Below are 24726 nucleotides of genomic sequence, written 5' to 3'. Positions count from 1 at the left end.
AAGTGCATCGCTGTGGTAGCAGCCGCTCTACGCCACATGGGTGTCTTCGTGTACCCATATCTGGACGACTGGCTGTTGAAGGGTCCTTCCCCAGACAGTGTAAGGAGCCACTTTCTGAGCTCAATCAATCAATCAATCAAGGCATTTATAGAGCGCACTACTCACCCAGAGGGTCTCAAGGCGCTTGGGGGGGGGGGGCGCTACTGCTCGAACAGCCAGGTCTTGAGCTTCTTCCTGAAGCAGAGGTGGTCTTGGGTCAGGCGAAGGTCGGTAGGGAGGGTGTTCCAGGTCTTGGCGGCCAGGTAGGAGAAGGACCTACCTCCTGTTGTCGCTCTTCGGATGCGGGGGACGGCGGCGAGGGCGTGATTGGTCGATCGGAGGTGGCGTTTGGGAGCGTAGAAGTTGAGACGGTTGTTGAGGTAGCCCGGGCCTTGGTCGTGTAGGGCTTTGTGTGCGTGGGTGAGGAGACGGAAGGTGATTCTCTTGTTGACGGGGAGCCAGTGCAGGTCTCTCAGATGTCCGGAGATGTGGCTGCGTTTGGGGACGTCGAGGATGAGTCTGGCTGAGGCGTTCTGGATTCGCTGGAGTCTCTTCTGGAGCTTGGCAGTGGTTCCGGCGTAGAGGGCGTTGCCGTAGTCCAGTCGGCTGGTGACGAGGGCCTGGGTGACCGTCTTCCTGGTCTCGGTGGGGATCCACCGGAAGATCTTCCGTAGCATGCGCAGGATGTTGAAACAGGTCGAGGAGACGGCGTTGACTTGTCTGGTCATGGAGAGGGAGGAGTCCAGGATGAAGCCCAGGTTGCGTGCGTGGTCTGTCGGTTTGGGTGCGGCGCCCAGGGCGAGGGGCCACCAGGAGTCGTCCCAGGCGGAGGGCGAGCTGCATCGATTTATGCTATTGGTTGGGTCTGCATGTGAATTTCAACAAGTCACTTTCACAGCCGACGCAGAAAATACATTTCCTAGGAGCTCTGCTAGACTCTGAGACAGGAAAAGTGTTTCCTTTGGAGGAGAGACAGTGTTCCATCACTCAGAAATGCCAACTGGTTCTACGAAACAAGGATCTGACGGTGCAAAGGATTGTCTCTCTGCTAGGGTTGATGGCATCCTGCATTTTTCTGGCCCCAATGCCAGACTACGGATGCGTCCTCTCCAGCAGGATCTGGAGGACAAGTGGGACCAGCAGTCAGCTTGCTGGGATGACAAGATAACTTTGTCAAACACAGCGCGAGCGTCCATACCTTGGTGAATGAAAAGGCGAAATATGCAAGCCGGGATTCCGTTCCATCAACCTCCACCTGCCCAGACACTGATCACAGATACCTCTCTACAAGGCTGGGGGGCACACATGGGTCATCTACAGACGCAAGGACTGTGGTCTCCCAAAAAACGATCCTACCACATCAACATGTTAGAGCTGTAGGCAGTCCATCTAGCCCTCAAAGCTTTCCTGCCCTCGATTCAAACATCATCAGAGTTAGTACAAACGGACAACAACACCACAATGTACTACCTGAACAAACAGGAAGGAACACGCTCACGCACCCTCTCCCTGGAGGTACAAAATCTGTGGCGTTGGCTCCTGGCTCGGAATCTGTCAGTCACAGCAGTCCATCTCCCAGGAGAACAGAACGTGAGAGCGGACGCTCTAAGCCGGCATTTCGAAGACAAATAGGACTGGGTTCTGAATGACGAGGTAGTCGAAAACATCTTCCAGTCATGGCGTCGTCCCACCATAGATCTCTTCGCGGACTAAAACACCAAATGCCGAGACTTCGCCTCAAGATTCTACCGACCAGGCTCGAAAGGGAATGCCCTTTTGATAGACTGGTCAGGGGAATTTGGGTACGCCTTTCCACCCCTTGCGCTGATCCCGAAGGGGGTGAGCAAGCTAGCTGGCCGAGAAATTGGTGGTACACAGACCTTCTATATCTGTCAGAGTGTCCTCACAGGAGGCTGCTGTGCAGGCCGGACCTGCTATCCAAAATGAACGGGAGGATTCATCATCCCAACCTTCCGACACTGAACTTGGCAGCATGGCTCCTGAGGTCATACAATACGGCCACCTAGGACTGCCGCAGGACTGCATGTCCATTTTGAAAGAAGTGAGACGGCCTTCCACAAGGCATTCCTATGCATGCAAGTGGAAGCGTTTCTACATGTGGTGTATGCAGAACAATTGTCATCCTATCAAGGGTCAGGAAGAGGTCATTATCCCTTACCTATTATATCTGGCTAAAGCAGGGTTGAAATTTAATTCCATTAAGGTGCACTTAGCAGCTATAACAGCTTATAGGCGCTCACCTTCCCAACCTTCTTTTTTCCAGTTACAGGCTGTGAAAGATTTTCTGCAGGGCTTGAAGAAGGTCTACCCTCCGGTATGCCCTCCGTCATCCCCCTGGAAGTTGAACCTGGTGCTATCAAAATTGATGGGTCCTCCTTTCGAACCCATTAATAAAGCAACCTTGCAGCATATTTCTTGGAAGGCTGCTTTTTTGGTAGCGATCACGTCAGCTCGCAGGGTGAGCGAAACTCAAGCTCTCTGTTCCAAAGAGCCTTATACAGTGTTCCATTTGAATAGGATGGTGTTGAGGACACATCCCTCTTTTCTGCCTAAGGTGGTGTCAGATTTCCATTTAAACAGACCATCTCTCTACCCACCTTTTTTCCCAATCCCTCCACTCCAGCTGAGAGGGCCTTGCATTCTTTGGACCTGAAAAGGGTTTTTAAATTCTAGCTTGATAGGTCCAAATCTATACGAAAGTCTGATCAACTGTTTGTCAACTATGGATCGATCAGATCTGGTTATGCAGCTTCGAAACGTTCCATCTCAAGGTGGATAGTTTTGTGTATCAAACTTGCCTACCAATTGGCGCAGAAGACCCTAGGGTTTTCTCCCAAAGCACATTCCACCAGAGGAAAAGCGGCTACTACAGCTTTTTTTCATAATATGCCCATGTCTGAGATTTGTAAGGCGGCAACCTGGAGGTCCGTCCATACATTTACCAGACACTACTGTCTAGATTCAGACACTAGAGCAGATACCCAGGTAGGCCAGGCCTCCTTGCGGAATCTGTTTAACGGCTGATTTCAGCTGTTACAGTCTTTGGTTGGGTCATGTGTTTCTCATTTACCTGCAGGTGGTTGATGGGCTTGCTATTTTTTTCAGTGCTTATGACTATTGATGTGGATCCCCTGGAAGAGAAGGATAAGCTACTTACCTGTAATCCTAGTTCTCTTCCAGGGGTATCCTCATCAAAGTCATAAGCAACCCACCCGCCTCCCCATGTAAATGAGATGATGTCAAAGTGTTTATAGTTTGTTGTCGAGCCCTGACCTTCAGGGTTATGCAAAGAACAACTGACCTAACTGTCACCCCTGAGGCATGATGGGAAGCCAGGGGTCATGGCGGCCTTAAAGGCACGGTGCCAGTTTTTGTTGACAATGCTTTCATTTTCTATGCTATTGCTTTACAATGCAGCCTGTGGGCTAACAATGTCTAGTTTATTTGCAATTTTCATGATATATGAGTGTTTTGCTAATTAAAACACAGAGTTCAAGTGTTATTTGACCTAATGTGTGTTTTTATATACTGGCAAATACAGTCTTTTTATGGATAACTAGCAGCCTGTCCCGACGTTGTCCGGGTATGAAATAGAACGTGTAATTTGGTTTAATGTGATAGTTCAGTAACAGCGCGCATGAGAGGCTGCAGTAATTGTCCCCGCAGACACGCTCAGTCGCGTGTGCCCCCGCTTGAGGGCCAGCGGCGACCGTCTAACAATTAGAATTGTGTGAGTCGTGAATGATTGTTTCCCGCTGTTCTTCTTTTTTTATGACCCACACCGACGTTCTTCGGCCCGAGTGCTTTTTAGACGCACCCAGGCCAAGCCACACACTGCGTTCGGCCCTTTCAGACATACCCAGGCCAAGGCACACACTGCATTCGGCACCCCCAGTATGTGTGAGACAACGGGCAGTCCCCCAAGGGAGTCTTGCGCATGGGTACTTACCATGCTTCGAGGTGAACGCCTTTGTGACGCCCCCAGCACACGGCCACAGCAGACGATCTGATTAATGTACGACCCAGATGGCATGAAGTGCGGAACGTAGCACACGCCCCCAGCGTGCCCCTTGATGCGGCGCAATTGTGTAATTGGCGCTTCACATGGCATGAAGGGCGGACACACGCCCACAGCGCGGACACATGCCCACAGCGTTTGTCACGGCCCCAGCTTGTCACGCCCCCAGCGTGCCCGTTGATGCGGCACAATTACGACTCACTTGGCATGAAGGGCGGAACGTACCACACGCCCCCAGTATTTGTCACGCCCCCAGCACACGCCCACAGCAGAACGCAGACATGCCCACAAGGGACTACTTTGCTGGCACGGTTCTTTTACCTTTTAAATATATATGGTGGCCGTCTGCATAGCCTATGTCCTTCTGCTGAAACTGCCCTTTCCAATGCTGTATTGGGTGTTGTGAGTGGTGCTGTGGTTACTGAGATTACCCGCCTCAAAGGTTTGGGCTCTCTCTTTATAATATTAGTATGGATTACATTGTTTAGCCTTAGTCTTGGGGCTGCATTGGTGTGAGAAAAAAATCTATATGTACATACATATATATGGAGCTAGATATATATTATTTCCATATATAATTTTTATATTATTTCCGGGGTCCCGGCACATGGGCGGGAATATTCAGTGCTTATGACTTTGATGATGATACCCCTGGAAGAGAACTAGGATTACAGGTAAGTAACTTATCCTTACCCACACTTTTTGCCTGGTTTCAGTGTGTTTTGACTGTAGTTTGCTGGGATCCTACTAACCAGGACCCCAGTATCTGTGCTCTCTCTCTCCCAAAATGGCTTTGGTAAGTACTTTGGTACCTCCACTATTGGCTACTGGTGCACTCTACCTCGTATATGGTATGGAGCTACCCAGGCTTAGGTACACCAGGGGTCTCCCATGTGCTGCAGCATGTATTGTGCCACCCATAGGAGTCCACTTCAACTCTGACTATAGGCCTGCCATTGCAGCCTGTATGAGTTGGTGATTGCACCAATCATGACAGATATAACCAAGCACCCTGCCCTCAGGACTTACAAGGGGTGATTTATAGGTTTTAAGTGTAGTGACCTCAGATATTAGAAAACTTATAAGTGTGAGGGTGCCCCTGCATGAGCAGGACACCCCTACAACCACCAGAGTCAATTCTCCAGTTTGTGTAAGTGCGGTCAGCCAGTTTAAGACATATATAGTGGACATCAGTCATTACAACACATCTAACTATATAATGTCTGATATCAAACATATTGGAATCATAACCCAACACTGATTGTGGTGTTGGAGGTATGATTCCATGGGCTGAGGGCCCTTTAGAGGGGCTCCCTGTACTACCGGTTACAGCCTTTCAGGGTCTGCAAGGAAGCTAGTGCTGCTGCAGACCACAGACACTGTTCTACCCACCTGCTGCTAAGCTGAGCTTAAGTAGGGGAAGGTAGAACAATAGGTTTCCAGTCACAGGGAGGTGTGCCTACCTCCCAGACTGGACTTAGTGTATTGGGCTGCGGTGGGGATGCTTTGCAGTGCCACCAGACTGCTTAGAAGTGCACATATGGTACACTCCTTGCATACTCCGGTTTGAGCCCATTCAGGAACCTTCGGTTCCCGCTCTGGCGCAAAACTGAACAAAGAACAGGGTGTTATCCTCCCCTCTGTCCAGCCCCTCCTCTGGTAGGGATCCCCAAGTTGTTCCAACCCTTTCTGTGGGTATTTAAGGGCTCACCCGTAGGTGGGTCCTCAAATTCGTCGTGGAACAAGACTCACCTCTAAAACCAAGGCACTTGGACTTCTTTGGACTTTGTCTGGAATCAAGACTGCTCCTGGTTTCACTGCTCTGCAGGTATTCTGCCTCCTCTGTGCTTCGCTCTGGTACTCCAGAAGACCCGTGGGCCTCAACAACATCCGAAGAAATCTCCCTTGAAGTGGAGGAGTCACTCCCCTGCATCTGCAGGCTCCGCAACATAGCTGACTAGGTCTGCTTCTCCTGTTGTCCTTCTGACTTCCCAAAGGCTCAGCAACACAGGTGGTGTTTCAGTGGCTCTCCAGAGACCTGACCTGTCTCCCCTCCAATTTGGAGTACAGTATCCCTCATCTGAGCTGTGGGACCAAACCCTTGTGCACCGCAACGACTTTCCGATGCCACGGCTTGTTGGCTCTTCACTCCAAAGATCTTCGGGCTACAAGAAGCTCCATCCTACCACAACTCATCCCACGAAGATCAGAATCCTCACTGCATCCCTTCCACTGTGGGCCTCCAGATTGGTGAGCTGCCTGAGGTCCTATTGCAACTCCTGTGCCTTCGTACTGTGGGTCCTCTCAAGGGTCCTCTTCTGCTTTGTTAGGCTCCCCTGCTTGTTTGTAGCCTGCTCTGACTCTCCTGCACTTGGTGATTCCCTCGGACCTTGCTGGTCCCAACGATTGAATCTTTTTATCTTCCACACCAGTTGAGCATACCAAGGCTTGTTGGTGCTCCTGCCGTACACGACCACCTAGACACCTGCATCTGACGTGGGACAGCTCGTGCATGGCTCCTGGTCTTCCTCAGCATTGCCCGTTTCCCACAGCTGCAGCGACAAGGTCCTCATCAACTCTCCTAAGCTTCCTGCCAAGGGTAAGCAATTTTGCTTCCTTGCCTCCTGGTCACCTGTGACTGGCATAGACTCTGTCCGCTCTGCTTGCAGGTTCTCATCTTCAAGAATCCACCCTTGGAATTCACCAGACTTCTTCCGAGACTTCTCCAGAGGCCTATCTTCCCAAGTCTTCCATTGCCTCTACAGGAGGTTCCGGCTTCACTTCACCCCTGTGCACAAGGATTCCCTCATGCAGGTAACCTGATTTCTGGGGCATCCACGGGTGGGGTGGCTCTTCAAACTTCAGCCCTCCTAAGGGTTTCAATGCGGTCCTCTGGGAAGGAAAACTGCAGCCACGACTTCTCCATAGACTTCCATTGGGAAGTGGCTGTTTCCACTCTGCACACAGCCTCCACAAGGTTCCTCTGTACTTACCTTGGGTGGTTTCTGGTTCACCCAGCTCCTAAGAGTCCTTTGGTCCAAGTCCCCTACTTTGCAGTTTGCATTCCACTTCTTTAGTATAAGCTTTGGTCTTTGGTGACCAGTGTATATTTGTGCTATTTACGTGATTTCTTGAAAGTACTTTCATGCGTACTGTTTATATCTCCGGTTAGGAGATATACAATGTGTTAGTGATTGTGTTGTGTAATAAATAGACCTATTTTTATAAACACTGTGTGGTTCCTTTTCATCTAATCTACACTACAGATTAAATGTGGAAAAACACGCTGCTTTACACTCCTTCAAGATAAGCCTGAAGGCTGCTCTCTACAGCTACCACTTTGAGGGCCAAAGATTTTTAAAGCCCTCTAAAATCACCATAAGAGTTGCCTGGATTAGTGCAAGGTGCATCACTTCATTAAGTGTGCACCATACACTAAGGCAGCCTCTTACAGGCACAAAGAAAGATTTATAAGGACATCACATATGACGTGTTAAGGACTTTAAAAAAGAAAAAAGCAGGATGGACTGTCAAGTTCGGCCCTCTCTAGATGGCTGGCTCACCAAAGGGTCAACAGAGAGCAAGAGACAGAAGGCTCAACAACCACCTTTTTGGCTTTTTTTTTAATGACCCTGAATAATGCCAAATTCTTCTATCACTAGAAACTAAACTGACCTACCTTGAAGCATACCTCAACACTTCACAAAGGAAAACATTTCCTTCACCAGATTGGTGCCTCACTGCTGGTGACTCTAAGCCACCACAATTTCTGTGCATCACTCTATTTTCCCAGTGCAACTATACAATTCTCTTCTGGGGCTCATGTCGTTTTGCTTCCCATTATTTCCACTCTGCAAACTGTAAAAGGCACCAGTACAGGAGGGGATGGTTAGCCAAGAAGCAGGCTGTAGGATCCTGGAGCCTCAAGGTGTCAGTCACACGTCACTCTAAGCAAACAATGAGATAGTGGAGAATGCCAGACAATCTTACAAAAAGTCTACCTATAGGAATGGACTAGGCAAAGCAGATGGTCAGGGACTGAGATGAGTCTATACTTAAATGTCCTTCAACATCGAGCCATTTGTCTAGGCCATCAAGTATTTTTTTCTTGCCTTGAGAAAATAACAGTCATGATTCCAAAAGACAACAAAACTTAAATACATTATGGACCTTATTTAGATTTTTGTAGATGGGATAGTCTGCCAAATTGTGGCAGATATCTACTCCTCCATATTAGTTCCGTAGGCTATAATGCATGTTTAATACATTTGTGACAGAGTTTCCCATTCGCCAAACTCTAAATAAAGCCCTCTATATTGAAGCAGGGTGGAACAAAATTTCGACTCCTGTCAGAAAAGGCCCATCATCGCTGGATCTGGGCGATAGCTAGCAGCATTAATCAGAAAGCAGAAGACTTACTGAATCTGCACAGCAACCAAGCAGACACTCTTAGCAGGTCTCTCTGTAAATGTGATGAATGGGAGCTGCATTACACCGGTAAGAATGGCTGTTCAAATGCCAAGGGCATCTTCAGCTGGAGCTATTTGTGAACAGAGCCAACGACTAAATGCTTCCTCATTGCCAGCATGCATTGTCAGGAGGAAACTCAAGACAAAGCTTTTTCAATGAGCTGGTGCACATCTTTGCATATGCTTATCCCATATTTCCACTAGTCCTGAGGTTCTCAGCAAGGGTAAGAAGGAGCCACGCAAATTGATACTGATTGCACCTTGGCGATCAAGAAAATGTTGCTACAAGTTTCTATGCCTCTTGTGCTCTCCTTCTGTTCTTCCAAAGATTCATCTGGAGCTGTCGTACATGCCAGGGGGACAAATTATCCACCGTGACCTGAAGTCCCTGAATCTTAGTTTGGATTCCTGATGACCTGACGGTTTGGTCACATGGTTAATCTATAAAAATACAGGGAGTCTTTGACCCAAGCATTTGCACAATCTACTTTCAAAACATACAGTTCAAAATAGAAAAGATTATATATCTTGTGTGCTGGTGAAAGCCTAAATCTGGCTCAAGTGCAACCTCATCAGATATTACCATATTTATTACATCTTACCAAATCTGTCCTCAGGATGCATCTTTCACAGTCCACCTTGATGCAATTTCCAAAGGCAGACGTTCTTCTTGTGGTCCATCTTTCTTCTCTCAGCCGATTATCAAGCAATTTATGAAAGAGCTATTTCACGCCTTTCCTCCAATGAGATAGCCACCGTTACCTTGGGAACTCAACACTGTTATTGGATGCCTCATGGCACTTCCACTTAAACTTATTTATAAAGAAAAGTTTAAGTTCCTCTCTAGGAAAACTGTTCCGCTTCTTGCCTTGAGGTGAAGTTCTTTTTTTCTAGCGGGGGGGGGGGAACATTTCATTCTCCCCCTGTAGAAAGCATTGTAAATGAGGTTTGGCAAACACCAGGTGTGGAAAAACTACCAGGTGTGAAAAAACCTAGCCATTCTGACGTAGGCAGAGCAAAATTCCATACAATAAAGATTTACTCCGCCTGACTCAGAGTTAGGGCCTGTCAAGAAACTCCCTGTTCAGTTCTCAAAGGATACTATGGTAGTGCGACCAAATCTTACTTACCTTCAGACCTCCACCTTAATAAACCAGTGGCTCTCTTATTTTTTCTGAACCCTTCCTCCAGTGCTGAAAGTCCCTGCACTCTCTTGATATTTGCATGTGCCTCAAATTTTATCTTAGCAGTCTAGCAACATTGGCTCCTTTCCTACAGATTTTGCTATAACATTCAAGTGAGGCCAAAAGGTGTTCTCGTGTGATCAAATCCCAGTAATTTCTCGTAGCACATAGACATTTCAACAGAAACATTTATCTCATAATGTAATTAAAAATATGTGCTCTATAAAGTGATAAACCAGCACAGTGCAGGTAAGTGGTGATATCTTGATAAAAACAATACATACAATCTACTGCAACTCAAAAACACAGGGATACTATCTGGATCGACATTTGGATGATTGCAGAAGGGGGTTAATTGGAGTCCATTATGTCAAGATACAAACTTTAAGCAGTAAAGATAAAAAATCATCTATGTTTCGACAACACACAGATACATACACTTTAAACTGGGACTTCATCAGGATGAGGGAAAGGATGTACCATCCCTGCAGAGGCAGAAGGAAAATAATCCCACTGGACAAAGGGAGAAAAAATGTTTGAAAACAGGAAGCGATGTACACATTGAACCTTAACTTTCCTCGCATCAGTACAACCAAGGTTCAGAGAAGCCTGTGTTTTCTGGTGTTCAATCTCTTTTCAAAAACATACGTATCTTTTTAGAAGTTTATATGTCTGTTTGGAGTTGAAAAGTTGATCAGTTTCGGTCTTTACTGCTTAAGATTTATATCTTGACATAATAACTCTGATTGCCCCAAGTTACTGACTTGACAACGTTTCTCAAGCATTAGTATTGTTCATAGATTCACATGTGACCCCCCTTCCCCTCAGAGGTTCACTGCTTACCATCTTTTCACTCTTATGCAGGTGCATTTATCTAATTGGCTAAAGTTTGAGGGATTTTCAGTGATGTGAATGTGCTACTAAACAACCACAATTCTTAGACCTATGACCAGCCTAACAATATTTATTGCAGTTTTCAACTAAAGAGAATCTCAGCCTGATGGCAGGAGTAATTCGGGCATCTTAATTAGTGAAACATACCAATGTTGGAGAACTGTAGTTACAAGTAAGTAGCTGTTTTCTTCTGAGGGTACTAAACAAACTAAACAATTGTTCTGTTAGTTCAACATACATTTAAGTCATCTGAGTGTGCTGAAGGGGCGGTGTACTGAAATAATCATGCATTGATACTGTTGATAAGCGTTATCAGTTTTAACATAGGTGTTTGACTTGCATGTACCTTAATTTAAGTAACTATAATGGACTGAAAATGTAAAAGCATAGGTATGTGCTATGTGTTTCAATATTAGTAATGAACCGGAGGGCATTGATTGAAATTAACTGCTTCTTGATTTTGACTTTGCATGGCTCATACTACTGCTGCTAATGTGGGGGTGTTTCTACCCCCTCCAAGATAGCAGAAGGGAATCTACCAAAATGTGGTTTTCTCCCTGGCTCAGCTACTAAAGTAGGTCTAGCTGCCGTTGTATGAACCGTCTTCTGGAGGTTGAAAACACTACCATTGGCAGTCTCGGCCCTCAGAAGTCCTGCCTTCCAATATGAGCACTGGAACTGGAACAGTACCCCCAAAGCAGGGGTACTTTATCAATACTCACATGTCTGGTTGCACTAAATTACTCGGGGGATAGGATACACGCATGTCAGGTACAACAAATTACCTTTCTGTGATAATTTGGCGCTATTTCCATTGCAGTTTTTTTTTGTTAACTCTAACAGTCATGGTGGCTGGCCAGTCTTCACAAATTTCTGGTGGATGTTTGGGGAAGTTAACACCAACAATAGGAGAGTTGATTGCATACCCGAACAAGTCTCTGCCAGTGGCATATCCATTTCTTCGTGTACATTTAATAGAGCAGTTATATTATAGGGTCTGCAAATGGGAAATGTACTCCTTTTGGCAAATTCCCTGTTTCTGTCTTCTTCTATATCAGAACGATAAACTACATTGATTTAACTTCACATTAATATGCAAGATAAGCATCTAAAATGTGTAGTGTTTTAATGAGTCATACAATGAAGCATATACCTCTTGCTTTGCAGAACATGTTCTTGGCTATTATCAATGACACATACTCAGAGGTGAAGGCTGACTTTTCTATGGGACAGGGAGAGTTTGATATTGGCGACCTTATTAGGCAGGTATGTGCTTATCACTATATTCAGAAATAAAAATGACAATGCTACTTTAAGCCGTTTAATATTTGCTAGGCACAATTTTACTATTGTGCCATATTTAATTTTATTTTAGATATATTTGAGATTATTTGAACCAAAATATATGTTTGTTAGCTTTATTTACTATAAATATTTTTTTTTCAAATTAATATATTATGTCCGATTTCCATTATGCCATGTAACATAACATGACCAGTTTTTAGTGTTCTTTGTGCACAGTTAGTTCACTTGACCAGTTTTCTGGTATTACAATCGCAGAAAAAGGCAGGGCTCGCTCTACTTTTCTTTTAGTTTTTTTAATTAACAGGTTTATTGACTCTTATACTGTTCACACAGCTGAGTGCCTACAACCCCAATGGCCTGCAGCATGTATAACAAGTCTGTGAGTTGATGAACACAGTCTCTGTGCCGACATCCCTGAGTTCGGCAACAGGTTTACTTTTTGGTACATTAAAATGTTTCAATACAACCCAACTTCTGTAGGCACGTTCCATGTCTACCTTGGAAATTTACTTATACCCCAACTGTACCCTGTTTGTCCCCCCTTCCCCTCCCCCCTAGCCTAGCTCTTTGTACCAGTACTGTGATGCATGTCTGCCTGTATTCCTACTCTATTGTTGCTATAGTCTTCTACCATGTCTGTCTCTGCATTGACTCACACAGTTTCAAGTTGTGGAATCAGCACCTCTGCCCTTATTCCGAATACCTTGCCGGGAGTTGTTAAAAGTTAGGCTGAAAACCGTCAACATTATCGGCGCCCTCTTGCTCTCCTTAAACCTTTTGTGCGCGTAAAACAGCCGCCATTTTGGACACCATGGCTTCCCTGCTCTCGCCGAGAGCCAGCGCGTCTCTCTCTCTCTCTCTCCTAACTTCGCTGGCAACCCCCCCTTGCTTGCACCTGCCTTGAGTCATAAACCCCTCTTCGGCGCTGCTCTGCCCCAGGCCCTCCTCCTGTTCCCAGCGCGACACCTCCCTGCTTCCCCGTCATGACCTCCGGCCCTTTTGATGCAAACCCCTTTTCCCCGTGTGCCCGTCTGTCTTCCCCGTTCCCAGGCCGACACCTAGCTCTGCCGATACCAATCTCTTGCCCCTCCCCATACAATAGGAAGCTTCCCTCCTCAAAGGACCCCCGAGATGATCAGAGCCCCCCCCCATCCCACGAGATCCGATCGAAACCCGCACACTCCGTGAATCGGCGGAATACCCAGCTGCGCAATGATCATCACCTGTTGTGAACGGGGCGGGGACTTCCACTGTAGCCTTGCATGGGAACGGGCTGGGAAGGGGGGATTCTGAGGATGTCTTTCCGTACATCAAAGTATCAACGAGAATGTGTTACATGTAATAAAGAGATAAACTCGTGTATAAGAGGCCAGGCCTCCGGGATGCAGTTAGAGCACCTCAGAACGATACCTTCTGTCCGTTTTCGTTGTGTTCTCCTCCGGAGCGAATAAAAACCTTGTTTCCTGCCTTCCAGTCTCCAGCGCCTGCCTCTTCAATAGTTTAACTTCTTTGTGGGTTCAAGAGGCGACATCGCCGGGCAATAATTAAGGATCTTATATTCTGGTTGGTAGTGCCCCCCCAGTTTGTATTTTTCCACAATTGGCGTCCCAAGCGTGGGGCCCATCAGCGACCCATGGATCCAGTGGGAGAGGTCCTGACGACAAAGTGAACGACTGCAACGATCGGGAACGCGTCTGTCCGATAGACCCTCGTCTGACAGCCGATCATCCGAACTTCACTGGTTCCGAACAGACCTCTCTCGAGTGATCTACGGTCCTGACTGGGAACCATCAGGAGTGCCGCGAGGATAACGAAGAAGAGAGGACGATCGGGCGCTGGATTCGGAAGTCAGGAAACTGTCCATGCGGTCCGGGTAAGGTCGTGTTACCACGACAAATTGCGAAAAAAAATTGCTTGATTGTTAAATACTAGTATTGCTCTTTTTTGTTTATTTGGAGATTCACTGTCTGCAAACGGAGAAACAACAGGCTCTCTCTTTGCAAGCAGTGGAGGATAGGTAGGGCAGACAACCGTGCTTATTTTTCTCCCCCACTCAATAGTCACCTGAAACTGAGCTGTTGTTCACAAACTATTGTTTCCTGGAGATTCCCTGTCTGCAAACAGGGAAGAGACCACCCTTTTTGCAGATAGTGAAAAAGGTAGGTAACGCAAATCTTTGCGGACCTACTCACTCTCCCCATTGCTATTTGTCGGTCTTTTGTCATCTTGATCCATGAGGGATTCACTGTCTGCAAACGGAGAAACAAAGGTCTCTCTCTTTGCAAGCAGTGGAGGATAGGTAGGGTAGCAGCCGTGCTTATTTTTTCTCCCTCACCCTATAATTGCTTGAAACTGAACTGTTGTTCGCAAAATTATTGTTTCCTGGAGATTCCCTGTCTGCAAACAGGGAAGAGACCACCCTTTTTGCAGATAGTGAAAAAGGTAGGTAACGCAGATCTTTGCGGACCTACTCATTCTCCCCATTGTTATTTGTTGGTCTTTGGTTATTGTGATCCATGAGGTATTCACTGCCTGCAAACAACGTAGAATAGAAATATTCTGTCTAGTCTTTGCACCTAGTGATAAGATAGGCAGTGCTGACTTTTTAGTCCCTCGTTACGAGCCGTCATGTCTGTCTTCTCCCCACTGATTGGTAGCCTGTTTAGCCCGGACCGCTTATTAGAGATGGACCATCCAGCCCCACTGGAAGGCACCCCTAATAAGGACATGTTCATGAAGCATGGATTGACCGCTATTGCCTATAGTAAACTATGGCATAAATATACAAAACAGGGTCAAGAAAGTCAATGGCCCTTGACAGGATCCTTCGATGATGATAAAATAAAAATGCTAGAAACTGCCCTAGGTAAAAACAAGACAACACCCACTATGCTTGATAGCTTCGGCATGTGGCGAAAAGAAACTGAACAGCGTAAAAAGAAAACTGAGAGTAGGTTGGAAAAAGAGCTGCAAAAAGCAGCCCACCTAGCTGCTCAGAAACTAAAAAGGGAAATAGAGGAAAGAGAGAAAGCTAAACAGAAACTAGAAAGGGAAACGCCAAGCCAGTGTCCGGTTAGAACCCCCTCCATGCTCTACCCTGATTTACCCTCGAAACGACAAGCCAATGAGGACCTGCTGTTAGGTCCTCCTATCATCTACATGCCCCCTCCATACGCCCCTTCTCGGCCCTTGGCGCAGCACGCGCCACCCCCAGGTACAAACGAAGGTACCGCCGCAGCGTCGGCCCCAATGGCCTCTGTGCCAGCCGAACCCCTTGTATTAAAACCCGCATCAACGACAACGTTAGACGAGCATGAGACTCGAGGGGCTGGCCTTGCAAGAACAAACAGGCTAGACAAAGATGAGCGAGCGGGGATCGACAAAATAGCAAGGACACTGGTAGAAAGGAAGGATGATGAAGAGTACATCACAGATATGTTCAGCTCGTATACAGGGAGTCACAGACGACATTTTACCGTACGACTGTGTTATCATGTCTTGAATGCATACGAGGACCGATATCGAGACAAAGGTCCCGAGAGCCTAAGGACTCTGTACCGGAAGGTCGATATCGGGGATGAGGGCGAGTGTGATGTGTCGGACCTCCTTACGCGTACGCTTGAGGTTTTCCGCCACCTCACTGAACGAAAGCCGGGAGCTAAATCCGCGGCCCCCGTAGTGACCGAACCACCAACCGAGCAATCCAACACCATGATGCCGATACGTGAGGCTGCCCCTTACTGGGTTCCTCCTCGGGGTACAGGGACTCACGATGATGCAAACAACCAAGATGCGAAGGGAAGGGTAGTATACAACTGGGTCTACCAGCCATGGGACCGGCAAGAGATACTGACATTCCGGAAATCTCTACCCGACCTACGTAAAAACCCCACTGCCTTCTATACTGAATTGGGTACAGCCCTGGGTTCAACTATCATGACCCTGGCTGACATCGACTTGTTCTTCGGGTTATGTCTACCAGCTGATGTGTGGAAGCAAATCCGGAAAGTCGACCACCTTGAGCTGTTCGGACATACCTGGCCACAACTCGATGACTTGGACAAACAACGGGGACCAGGACAAAAGCCATTGAAATCCATTCTAGACCTCCCAGATAAAATTGTAGAGAAATTAAAAACCCTGATCCCAGAAAAGAAAGTGGACTGGTCGATAGTAACAGCCTGTCGCCAAAAACCCCAGGAGGATGTATCGGAATACTTCTCCCGGTTTGAAACGGTGTTCTCCGATTACAGCGGCCAGGACATGACCACTGCAACCGGACACCATCTGTTTGTCCAGAATTATGTTAAGGGCCTATCATTGGACATCTCCCAGAAACTACAGGCCAGCGAGAGTAGTTGGGCAGCCTCCAAACCTACAGCGATTCTTCAAATGGCCCAATATTATGAGCATCAGAAAAATGAAAACGATAGGGCGACAGAGAAAAAGAAGAAAGACTTAAAAGAGAGGGTGATGATTGCCAAACTGCAAGGGGTGACTATAGGACGAGACCAATACCGGGGAAACTACCAGACAAACGTCCCTAAGACTGCATTTCCCCAGGACCGCACTCTGACTCCCTACAGTGGACGCACAGACCTTAGAGATGACCAGTGCGCTTTCTGCAAAGGGACTGGCCATTGGAAATCCCAGTGCCCAGTTCTCCTGGAAATGATCAGGAACAGAGACCCCAGGGATGTAGCAAACGGACCGAGACCTAAGGGAACACAACGAGGGCCCCCAAATGACGCGACTAATGACAGATCAAGCAGACCGAATACGTTCGATCGACCCAGACAGAACCAATATCAACAATCTGACTATGACGACACTCACACCTTTGCATAGGACAGCCAAGGGCGAGGGAGGGATCCAGTCGAGCTCTATGTTGACCAGCAGGGCCCTTATGTCACTGCTAAGGTCCTGGGTACCAAGTCTCCATTTCTGGTAGACACTGGCGCAACACGTAGTGCGTTATCTAAACGACTGATTCCAAGGGCACCCTTGTCTGGCTCACTCATAACATCGACAGGTTTCGATGGAACGCCCTCCACCAACCCTTTGTCTGCCCCGATTCTCTTTGACGTAGAAAACAACACCACCGACACCACGTTCTTGCTTTCCTCCAATAGCCCTGACGCCATTATGGGACTTGACTTACTGAAACACTTCCGAGCGACGATTAGGTGTTCTCAAGATGGAGTTCGAGTGTTTCTTTACGACAACCCCGTTCTGCTTAAACATTGTTCCCCCCGACACATGTTTTCCATCACCGACGTCGACGCGTCCCTGCTTGACACCCTGCCTCCGTATCTGTGGGCCAAAGCGGATTCGGACGTAGGGCGTATGTTAATTGACCCAGTGCACATTACTGTCCGACCAGACGCAACACTCCCAAAACTCCCACAATATCGGATATCGCCAGAGGGCGAGAAGGCATTGGTAATGATTATCCAGTCACTGATAGACGCAGGAGTGGTAGAGGAAGTGGTTAGCAACGTTTGCAACAGTCCTATCTTGCCCATTATCAAGAAGCAGGGAGAGGGAGATGAGAAAGCATACCGTTTCATCATCGACCTCCGAGAGATCAACAAAGTGGTGGTACCCCAGTACCCTGTGGTCTCAGACATCACCACCATCCTGACCTTGATTCCATCCACTGCCACCACCTTTTCCGTCATCGACCTCAAGAACGCTTTCTTCTCCATCCCCATCCACCCAGACAGCCGATATCTCTTCGGCTTTACCCTAAAATCCCGCTCATATAGGTTTTGCCGAGCCCCTCAAGGCTACACGGAGAGCCCTAGCATCTACAGCCAGGCCCTCAAAAGGCAACTAGACCAAGTCCGGTTACCCGACGGGGTGGTGTTGGTACAATATGTCGATGACATCCTTTTGGCAGCCGACACCACCCCTCTAGCGGTTACCGCCACCATTCAACTCTTGCACTTCCTTGCGGAAAATGGCCACAAGGTCTCCAAGAAGAAGTTGCAATTCTGCCTACCCCAGGTCACTTACCTAGGCCACCTTCTGTCCAAAGATGGAAGGAAACTCACCCCTGATCGAATCCAGACCATTCTAGACACCCCTGTCCCTAAAACCCAGAAGCAGGTTCGCTCCCTATTAGGCCTCACCTCCTTCTGCCGACAATGGTTGCCAAACTTCAGCCTCGTTGTAAAACCACTGCTCTCTCTCCTAAACAAAGACGTCCCTTTCCCACTCCCTTGGACTCCTGAGTGTCAAACCTCCTTCACAGAACTACGAGATGCCCTTTGCTCAGCCCCTGTCCTGGGTACCCCTGATTACAGAAAGCCCTTCTCCCTTTACACTCACGAAAGGGAGGGGTGCGCTTTATCTGTCCTGACCCAGGCCATCGGTCCTAAGCAACGACCGTGCGCTTACTTCTCTGCCACTCTTGACCCTGTCGCCAGAGCCTTGCCTGCCTGCCTTCGAGCTGTAGCTGCTGCTGCAGTCTCTATCCGACAGAGTGAGGGGATTGTACTCTCGAATTCCCTCACGGTACTGGTACCCCATGCAGTCGACACCCTCCTGAACCAAACCAAGACGCAACATCTGACGAGTGCACGACTGACTGGATACGAACTAACCTTGCTTGCCCCCCATATCACCCTGAAAAGATGCACCACACTGAACCCAGCAACTCTGTTACCCTTGCCAGAGAACGACCCCAATGTGCACCCCGTACATGACTGCGTGACTCTTACGGACGAACAGACCAGGAGTAGGGTCGATCTCAGAGACACAGCTTTCCCTGACCCCGACGGGGAGTTGTGGGTGGACGGTTCTTGCATCAAACTCTCCGATGGTACCACTTCCGCTGCCTATGCAGTCACCACGGCTCGAACTGTAGTAGAAACAGCCCGCATCACCCAGCGATCTGCCCAGGCAGCGGAACTGATTGCTTTGACGAGAGCCTGCATCCTGGCAACAGGAACCACGGCGAACATTTACACCGACAGCCAGTATGCCTTCGGGGTGGTTCACCATTTTGGGCTCCTCTGGAGGGAGAGAGGATACTTGACCTCACACGGCACACCCATTCTGCACGGGGATTTAGTCTCCGCCTTAATCGAAGCTGTCCTCCTCCCCAACAAACTTGCCGTTATCAAATGCCAGGCACACAAGAAGGTGACAGACATTATTGGACAGGGAAATGCACTAGCCGACATCACCGCCCGAACGACAGCTGAAAATAGAACGACAACACGTATGCACGTGACCAGGTCACAAGCAGAAAACTGGACGGACGCCAAGGACACAATTAGAGACATACAAATGGCTAGCACACAACACGAATTGACTGAATGGGCACGGGTGGGATTGAAAGACGATGAAGGCTGCTGGCGGACAAAAGACACGAACAGATGGTTGCTACCTGATTCATACTTGATTCCCATATTATCCATGGCACACTCCCCAGCCCACATAGGATCAGCCCCCATGATCGAACTTGTCTCCAGGGTTTGGCACAATGACAAGATCCCAGATTCCGCCAAACGCCTGGTCCAACAATGCTTAATATGCCTGCAACACAACCCCGGGAAGGGAACTGTAGTACCCCGGGGGGGATTTGGGGTCCCAAACCACCCATTTGAAGTCCTGCAGATGGACTACATCCAGCTAGACAGATGCCAAGGCCTGAAATATGTACTTGTCGTGGTGTGCGCATTTAGCAAATGGGTGGAAGCATATCCGACCCGTGACAACACCGCTATGGCCACTGCAAAGGTCCTGTTAAAAGAGTTTTTCCCCCGTTATGGCCTCTGTCGTGTTTTATGGAGTGATAATGGCCCCCACTTTGTAGCCAACGTTATCCAGCTCATCCTAAATGGGCTGGGTATCAAACAGAAATTCCACGCAGTCTTCCACCCTCAATCTGCTGGGCTGGTCGAACGACACAACGCCACACTAAAGCTTAAACTGGCCAAAATAGTGGCTACGACGGGCCTGAAATGGCCAGACGCCCTCCCATTGGCATTGCTATCGATGCGCTCTACCCCCCACCCGACATCACTTAACCCCTTATGAAGTTGTCTTCGGTCGACCCATGAGCGTCTGGTCTGCCCCGAAACCAACGTCCATTCATGACGTTCCGGATGTCCTAATGTCTGATTATCTGTACAAATTGACTGAAACTTTGTCTGTCCTTCATCAGCAGGTGCGGCAGGCCATCCCCGATGCTTCCAGGGGTCCGGGTCACGCCATCCAGCCGGGGGACTTCGTGCTGATCCGAAACTTTCAGCGATCAAAGAGTTTGGAACCCCGGTGGACGGGCCCCTGGCAAGTGCTGATCACCACTCGGACCGCACTTCGAGTGGAGGGGAAGAAACACTGGCTGCACGCTCATCACTGCAAAAAGGTCTCTCCAGCCCTGGCCACGACAGACACCGTCAACACCCAAGAAGAGCTCCTGAACCGGGACCGACCATCGTTGAACTGCTACCCTGATACAGAGACACTTGAACTTTCAAAACATCCTGACCCCACTGTGCCATCTCGAGAAGGGTATTTCCTGCGTCGAAAGGAGGGAGCTTCGGCTAAGTAGGCCACGGACTAGGTTAAAGAATCTCAGAACGGTGACCCAAACTACCAAGGGTTACCTGGAGAGAAGCTAAAACTGAGTCTGTGGTCCTGCCCACTACCGAGCACCTTGAAGACGAAGATGATGGAAGCGCCAGATAAGAAGATGATGGAAGCGCCAAACAAGAAGCCGACTGAGACAACAGGAAATACCCACTACAGAAATCCGAGAACAGACAGACTCCATAGCTCAAAGACAATTGCACTCTTCATCGTAATCCTCCTCTGTTTTCTCCTCATGACTACGCTCTGGATTATGGAAGAACACGCACCTGCTCACGAAACATTCCTAACCACTGCTCAGCCTACCACCATGAAGGAACATTATCTAATTTCGCTCTCTCCTCAACTAAGAGAGAGGCGAAAGGAGTTTTGGAACAACTCTTTCGTGCAGCTACTTCACCAGCACAATCTTGCCACCAACTGCTGGATCTGTGGGTTGCTACCCCATGCCACTGGACATTCAATACCATTCATCCCTTCACCCTTCTCCGTCCACGGCTCCTGCCTTGCCTGGCTGATCCTCCTGCAAGAGAGCTATACGGAAAATGCCACCTCCAGCAGAGCTGTAGCACATTCTTCTCACGGGGCCGGGCGAAACAAGACAAAGACACACTTCTGCCCGCTGACCCCCAGCGACTCAATCCAAATGGACATTCCGGCCAAAGAACGAATCGAAATGCAGGTGTTCAACAATCCAACCAGACCCACCTTCTCCTATCTGCGGAAACGAACGGCTGCCACTCTGACTGTAGCCCTGACGGTCATCAACGTCACAGGCCACATGTGTGTAGAAGGACTTGGGACACAGCTGGTGGGTCACAGCGCTTGCCGCTTTACCAGAACTTTGGACTCCACGGATCCACCTTCCTTTGTGTCATCCCCAAACATGTATTTCATCTGTGGCACGAAGGCCTACACCTGGCTCCCCAAAGGCTGGGGGGGCACTTGCTACATCTCCTTCGTCCTTCCTCCAACTTATGTGGCCCCAGCGAATCACCACAGGCAAAAACGAGCAAAAGACGTTGAGCAAGCCGACTCAACAGGAGCACAGTTCCTCGATGCTATGAAAGGACTCGTCCCCCTCTGGGGCCCGATGGCAAACAGCCGTGCCATCCGACATTTGACTCAGGCAGTCGAGACAACCATGAACATCACAGCGGGCATCTTTGCCAACAACACTGCCGAGCTCCAAGCGGTCCGTTTGGTGGCTCTTCAGAACCGCCTCGTTCTAGATGTAGTTCTGGCGGACCGTGGAGGAGCATGCCGTATTATTGGGGCCAGCTGTTGTACATACATACCGGACAACTCACCCTCAGTGTACAAAGCCATCGAACACCTTCACAGACTCTCTTCGGAAGTCCACCAAGAGCAAGAAGAATGGTCGCTTGGTGGTTGGTTCTGGGACACCGTCAAAAGCTGGGGCTGGAGACTGCTCACCATTATCCTGATTCCCGTAGTTGTAATATGTGGCCTATGCTTAGGAATTCAATGTTTGCCACCTATGTGTTCTTTATGTGCGAGTTGTATTTTTCCCAAAACTGTGGACATTGGAAGCGAACATATGAGGGCATTATATGATACCGAAGTTAGGAATTTGATGAAAATTGACATTGAGTAAGCAAGTTGGCTAGATATGTTGAAAAGGGAGGACTGTTAAAAGTTAGGCTGAAAACCGTCAACATTATCGGCGCCCTCTTGCTCTCCTTAAACCTTTTGTGCGCGTAAAACAGCCGCCATTTTGGACACCATGGCTTCCCTGCTCTCGCCGAGAGCCAGCGCGTCTCTCTCTCTCTCTCTCCTAACTTCGCTGGCAACCCCCCCTTGCTTGCACCTGCCTTGAGTCATAAACCCCTCTTCGGCGCTGCTCTGCCCCAGGCCCTCCTCCTGTTCCCAGCGCGACACCTCCCTGCTTCCCCGTCATGACCTCCGGCCCTTTTGATGCAAACCCCTTTTCCCCGTGTGCCCGTCTGTCTTCCCCGTTCCCAGGCCGACACCTAGCTCTGCCGATACCAATCTCTTGCCCCTCCCCATACAATAGGAAGCTTCCCTCCTCAAAGGACCCCCGAGATGATCAGAGCCCCCCCCCCATCCCACGAGATCCGATCGAAACCCGCACACTCCGTGAATCGGCGGAATACCCAGCTGCGCAATGATCATCACCTGTTGTGAACGGGGCGGGGACTTCCACTGTAGCCTTGCATGGGAACGGGCTGGGAAGGGGGGATTCTGAGGATGTCTTTCCGTACATCAAAGTATCAACGAGAATGTGTTACATGTAATAAAGAGATAAACTCGTGTATAAGAGGCCAGGCCTCCGGGATGCAGTTAGAGCACCTCAGAACGATACCTTCTGTCCGTTTTCGTTGTGTTCTCCTCCGGAGCGAATAAAAACCTTGTTTCCTGCCTTCCAGTCTCCAGCGCCTGCCTCTTCAATAGTTTAACTTCTTTGTGGGTTCAAGAGGCGACATCGCCGGGCAATAATTAAGGATCTTATATTCTGGTTGGTAGTGCCCCCCCAGTTTGTATTTTTCCACAGAGTCTTAACCACCCGGGGCTCCTCCGAAGCATAGTTCAATCGTTGTTCTGGAGGTCAGCACCCCCCGAACCCAGCCACCTCACAAGAGGCTCCTATATATCCACAGGTCTAGATCTGGCGGGCATTAATTCCCAGTAGTTCGTCAGTTGATCCCTGCAATATGTGACTGCCTGGGACCATCCCGCTATCGTAGGGGGACTACTCTTTTTCCAATGTATGGCTACTTGTTGTTTTGCCAGTAGTAGCAGCATAGCCGTTAGTTTGCGCGAACACTTTGGCACCTCCAGCACAAATCCCAACAGTGCAATCAGTGGAGTGAGGCCTATGTGCGCTTCGGTGATGTCTCCAATGTGTCTACCTACTTCGTCCCAAAATTGTGAGACCGTTCTACAATACCAGGCCAGATGGATAAACGTTGCGTCCTGTGACCCACACCTCCAGCATCTCGTAACAGGTTGTAGACCCATACGATGTAATTGGGGCGGCGTACAATAGACTCTGTGTACAAATTTTAAATGTATTAGCCGCAACCTATAGTTTGGGGATAAGTGTTCTAGTTGCGCACAGCAAAATTGCCACTGCTTGTCGATGATTGTGGAACCAGTTTCACCTTCCCACTGTACTTTGGACGTGCTGTCCATGATGAGTGTCGTATATTGTGTTATACTGTAAATGCGGGTAATCAATTTCAATTTCAATTTAAACTTTATTTCGATCTTTAGATCATAAAAGTACACAGTAAAAAGAGACACAAATCAACAGGACATAATTCCGTACTCGATAGTTACAATAATTTAGTTCAGGGAGCATACAGTTAACAATCCGTCATAAAAAGAGTATACTATTAAGATCAGGTAATTCATTAATACAATAAATAAGATAAAAAAAGTTAAAAACCCGACATAAAATCTTAAGAAGGCACAAGAAAGCGTATAAACATTTATCTCGTACATTATCTATCAGTGACATGCAAAATCTAATTCTCCACAAGAAAAGAAAGATCAATCAATCAAATAGGCTTTATTCGGTTTGAATTTAAAACCATAAAAGCAACAGAGAAAAATACATACAAACAAAAATAACTCAACATTTCATTACAAAATTAAAAGAAAAGTAACTATTTAAAACAAACTAAAATATTATTACAAATCGACTGTTCAAAGTAATAACCCAAATACACAGAGTGCCCTTTTTCACCGGATATTAAGGTTTGGTGCTCGGGGGCCAGGGTAAAAATCATACAGGTCCCAGATACAGATAGGCCCGTCTCCAACTGTGGCCTGGGTAGATCGTAAGTAAGTGGCAATATTCCTGTGTTTAAATTTTATTAGAACCAGGTCCCCCGGGATGTCCTTGGGCAGCAAACCTAGCCACCCCACCCTCCTGACGCTCAGGATCCCGCCATCTAGGGCGGATGGTAACGGTCTGTTGTTATTGAGCCAGAAGATGGCTTTATTCAGCAGGTCCTGATGTCCTTCACGTTTGCCTGGACTGAGTACAGGGACCCCAGAGAGAACAGTGACAAATGGGGCAGCTTCAGGGGGTAAATCAATTCGGTGCCTACTTTCTCGAGAAATCCTAGGTACTCTGTGAGGGGTATGTCCGGGATTAAAAGTAGCATTACGACCACTTGGTATGCGGGTTTTGGTGGGGGAG

General features: G+C 48.2%; 1 protein-coding gene across 12 annotated transcripts in view; it reads left to right on the top strand.

Moving 5' to 3' along the window:
• The window catches only part of PKD2L2 (polycystin 2 like 2, transient receptor potential cation channel), a 2146539-nt gene that overhangs the window by 1311179 nt on the left and 810634 nt on the right, over positions 1-24726 (top strand). For all 12 annotated transcript variants that reach the window (XR_013598682.1, XM_078653282.1, XM_078653287.1 and 9 more), the window contains one exon: positions 11793-11891. Coding sequence is in view for 11 of the 12 variants with exons in the window: in XM_078653282.1 (XP_078509408.1) it covers positions 11793-11891 (99 nt within the window). In the remaining variant the exon portion in view is untranslated. The remainder of the gene's footprint in view (positions 1-11792; positions 11892-24726) is intronic.

The sequence above is a fragment of the Lissotriton helveticus genome, chromosome 7 (assembly GCF_964261635.1).
Source record: "Lissotriton helveticus chromosome 7, aLisHel1.1, whole genome shotgun sequence".
NCBI classification, from domain to species: domain Eukaryota; kingdom Metazoa; phylum Chordata; class Amphibia; order Caudata; family Salamandridae; genus Lissotriton; species Lissotriton helveticus.
The sequence above is the reverse complement of the archived record's forward strand: the minus strand, read 5'-3'. Positions and strand labels throughout refer to the sequence as shown.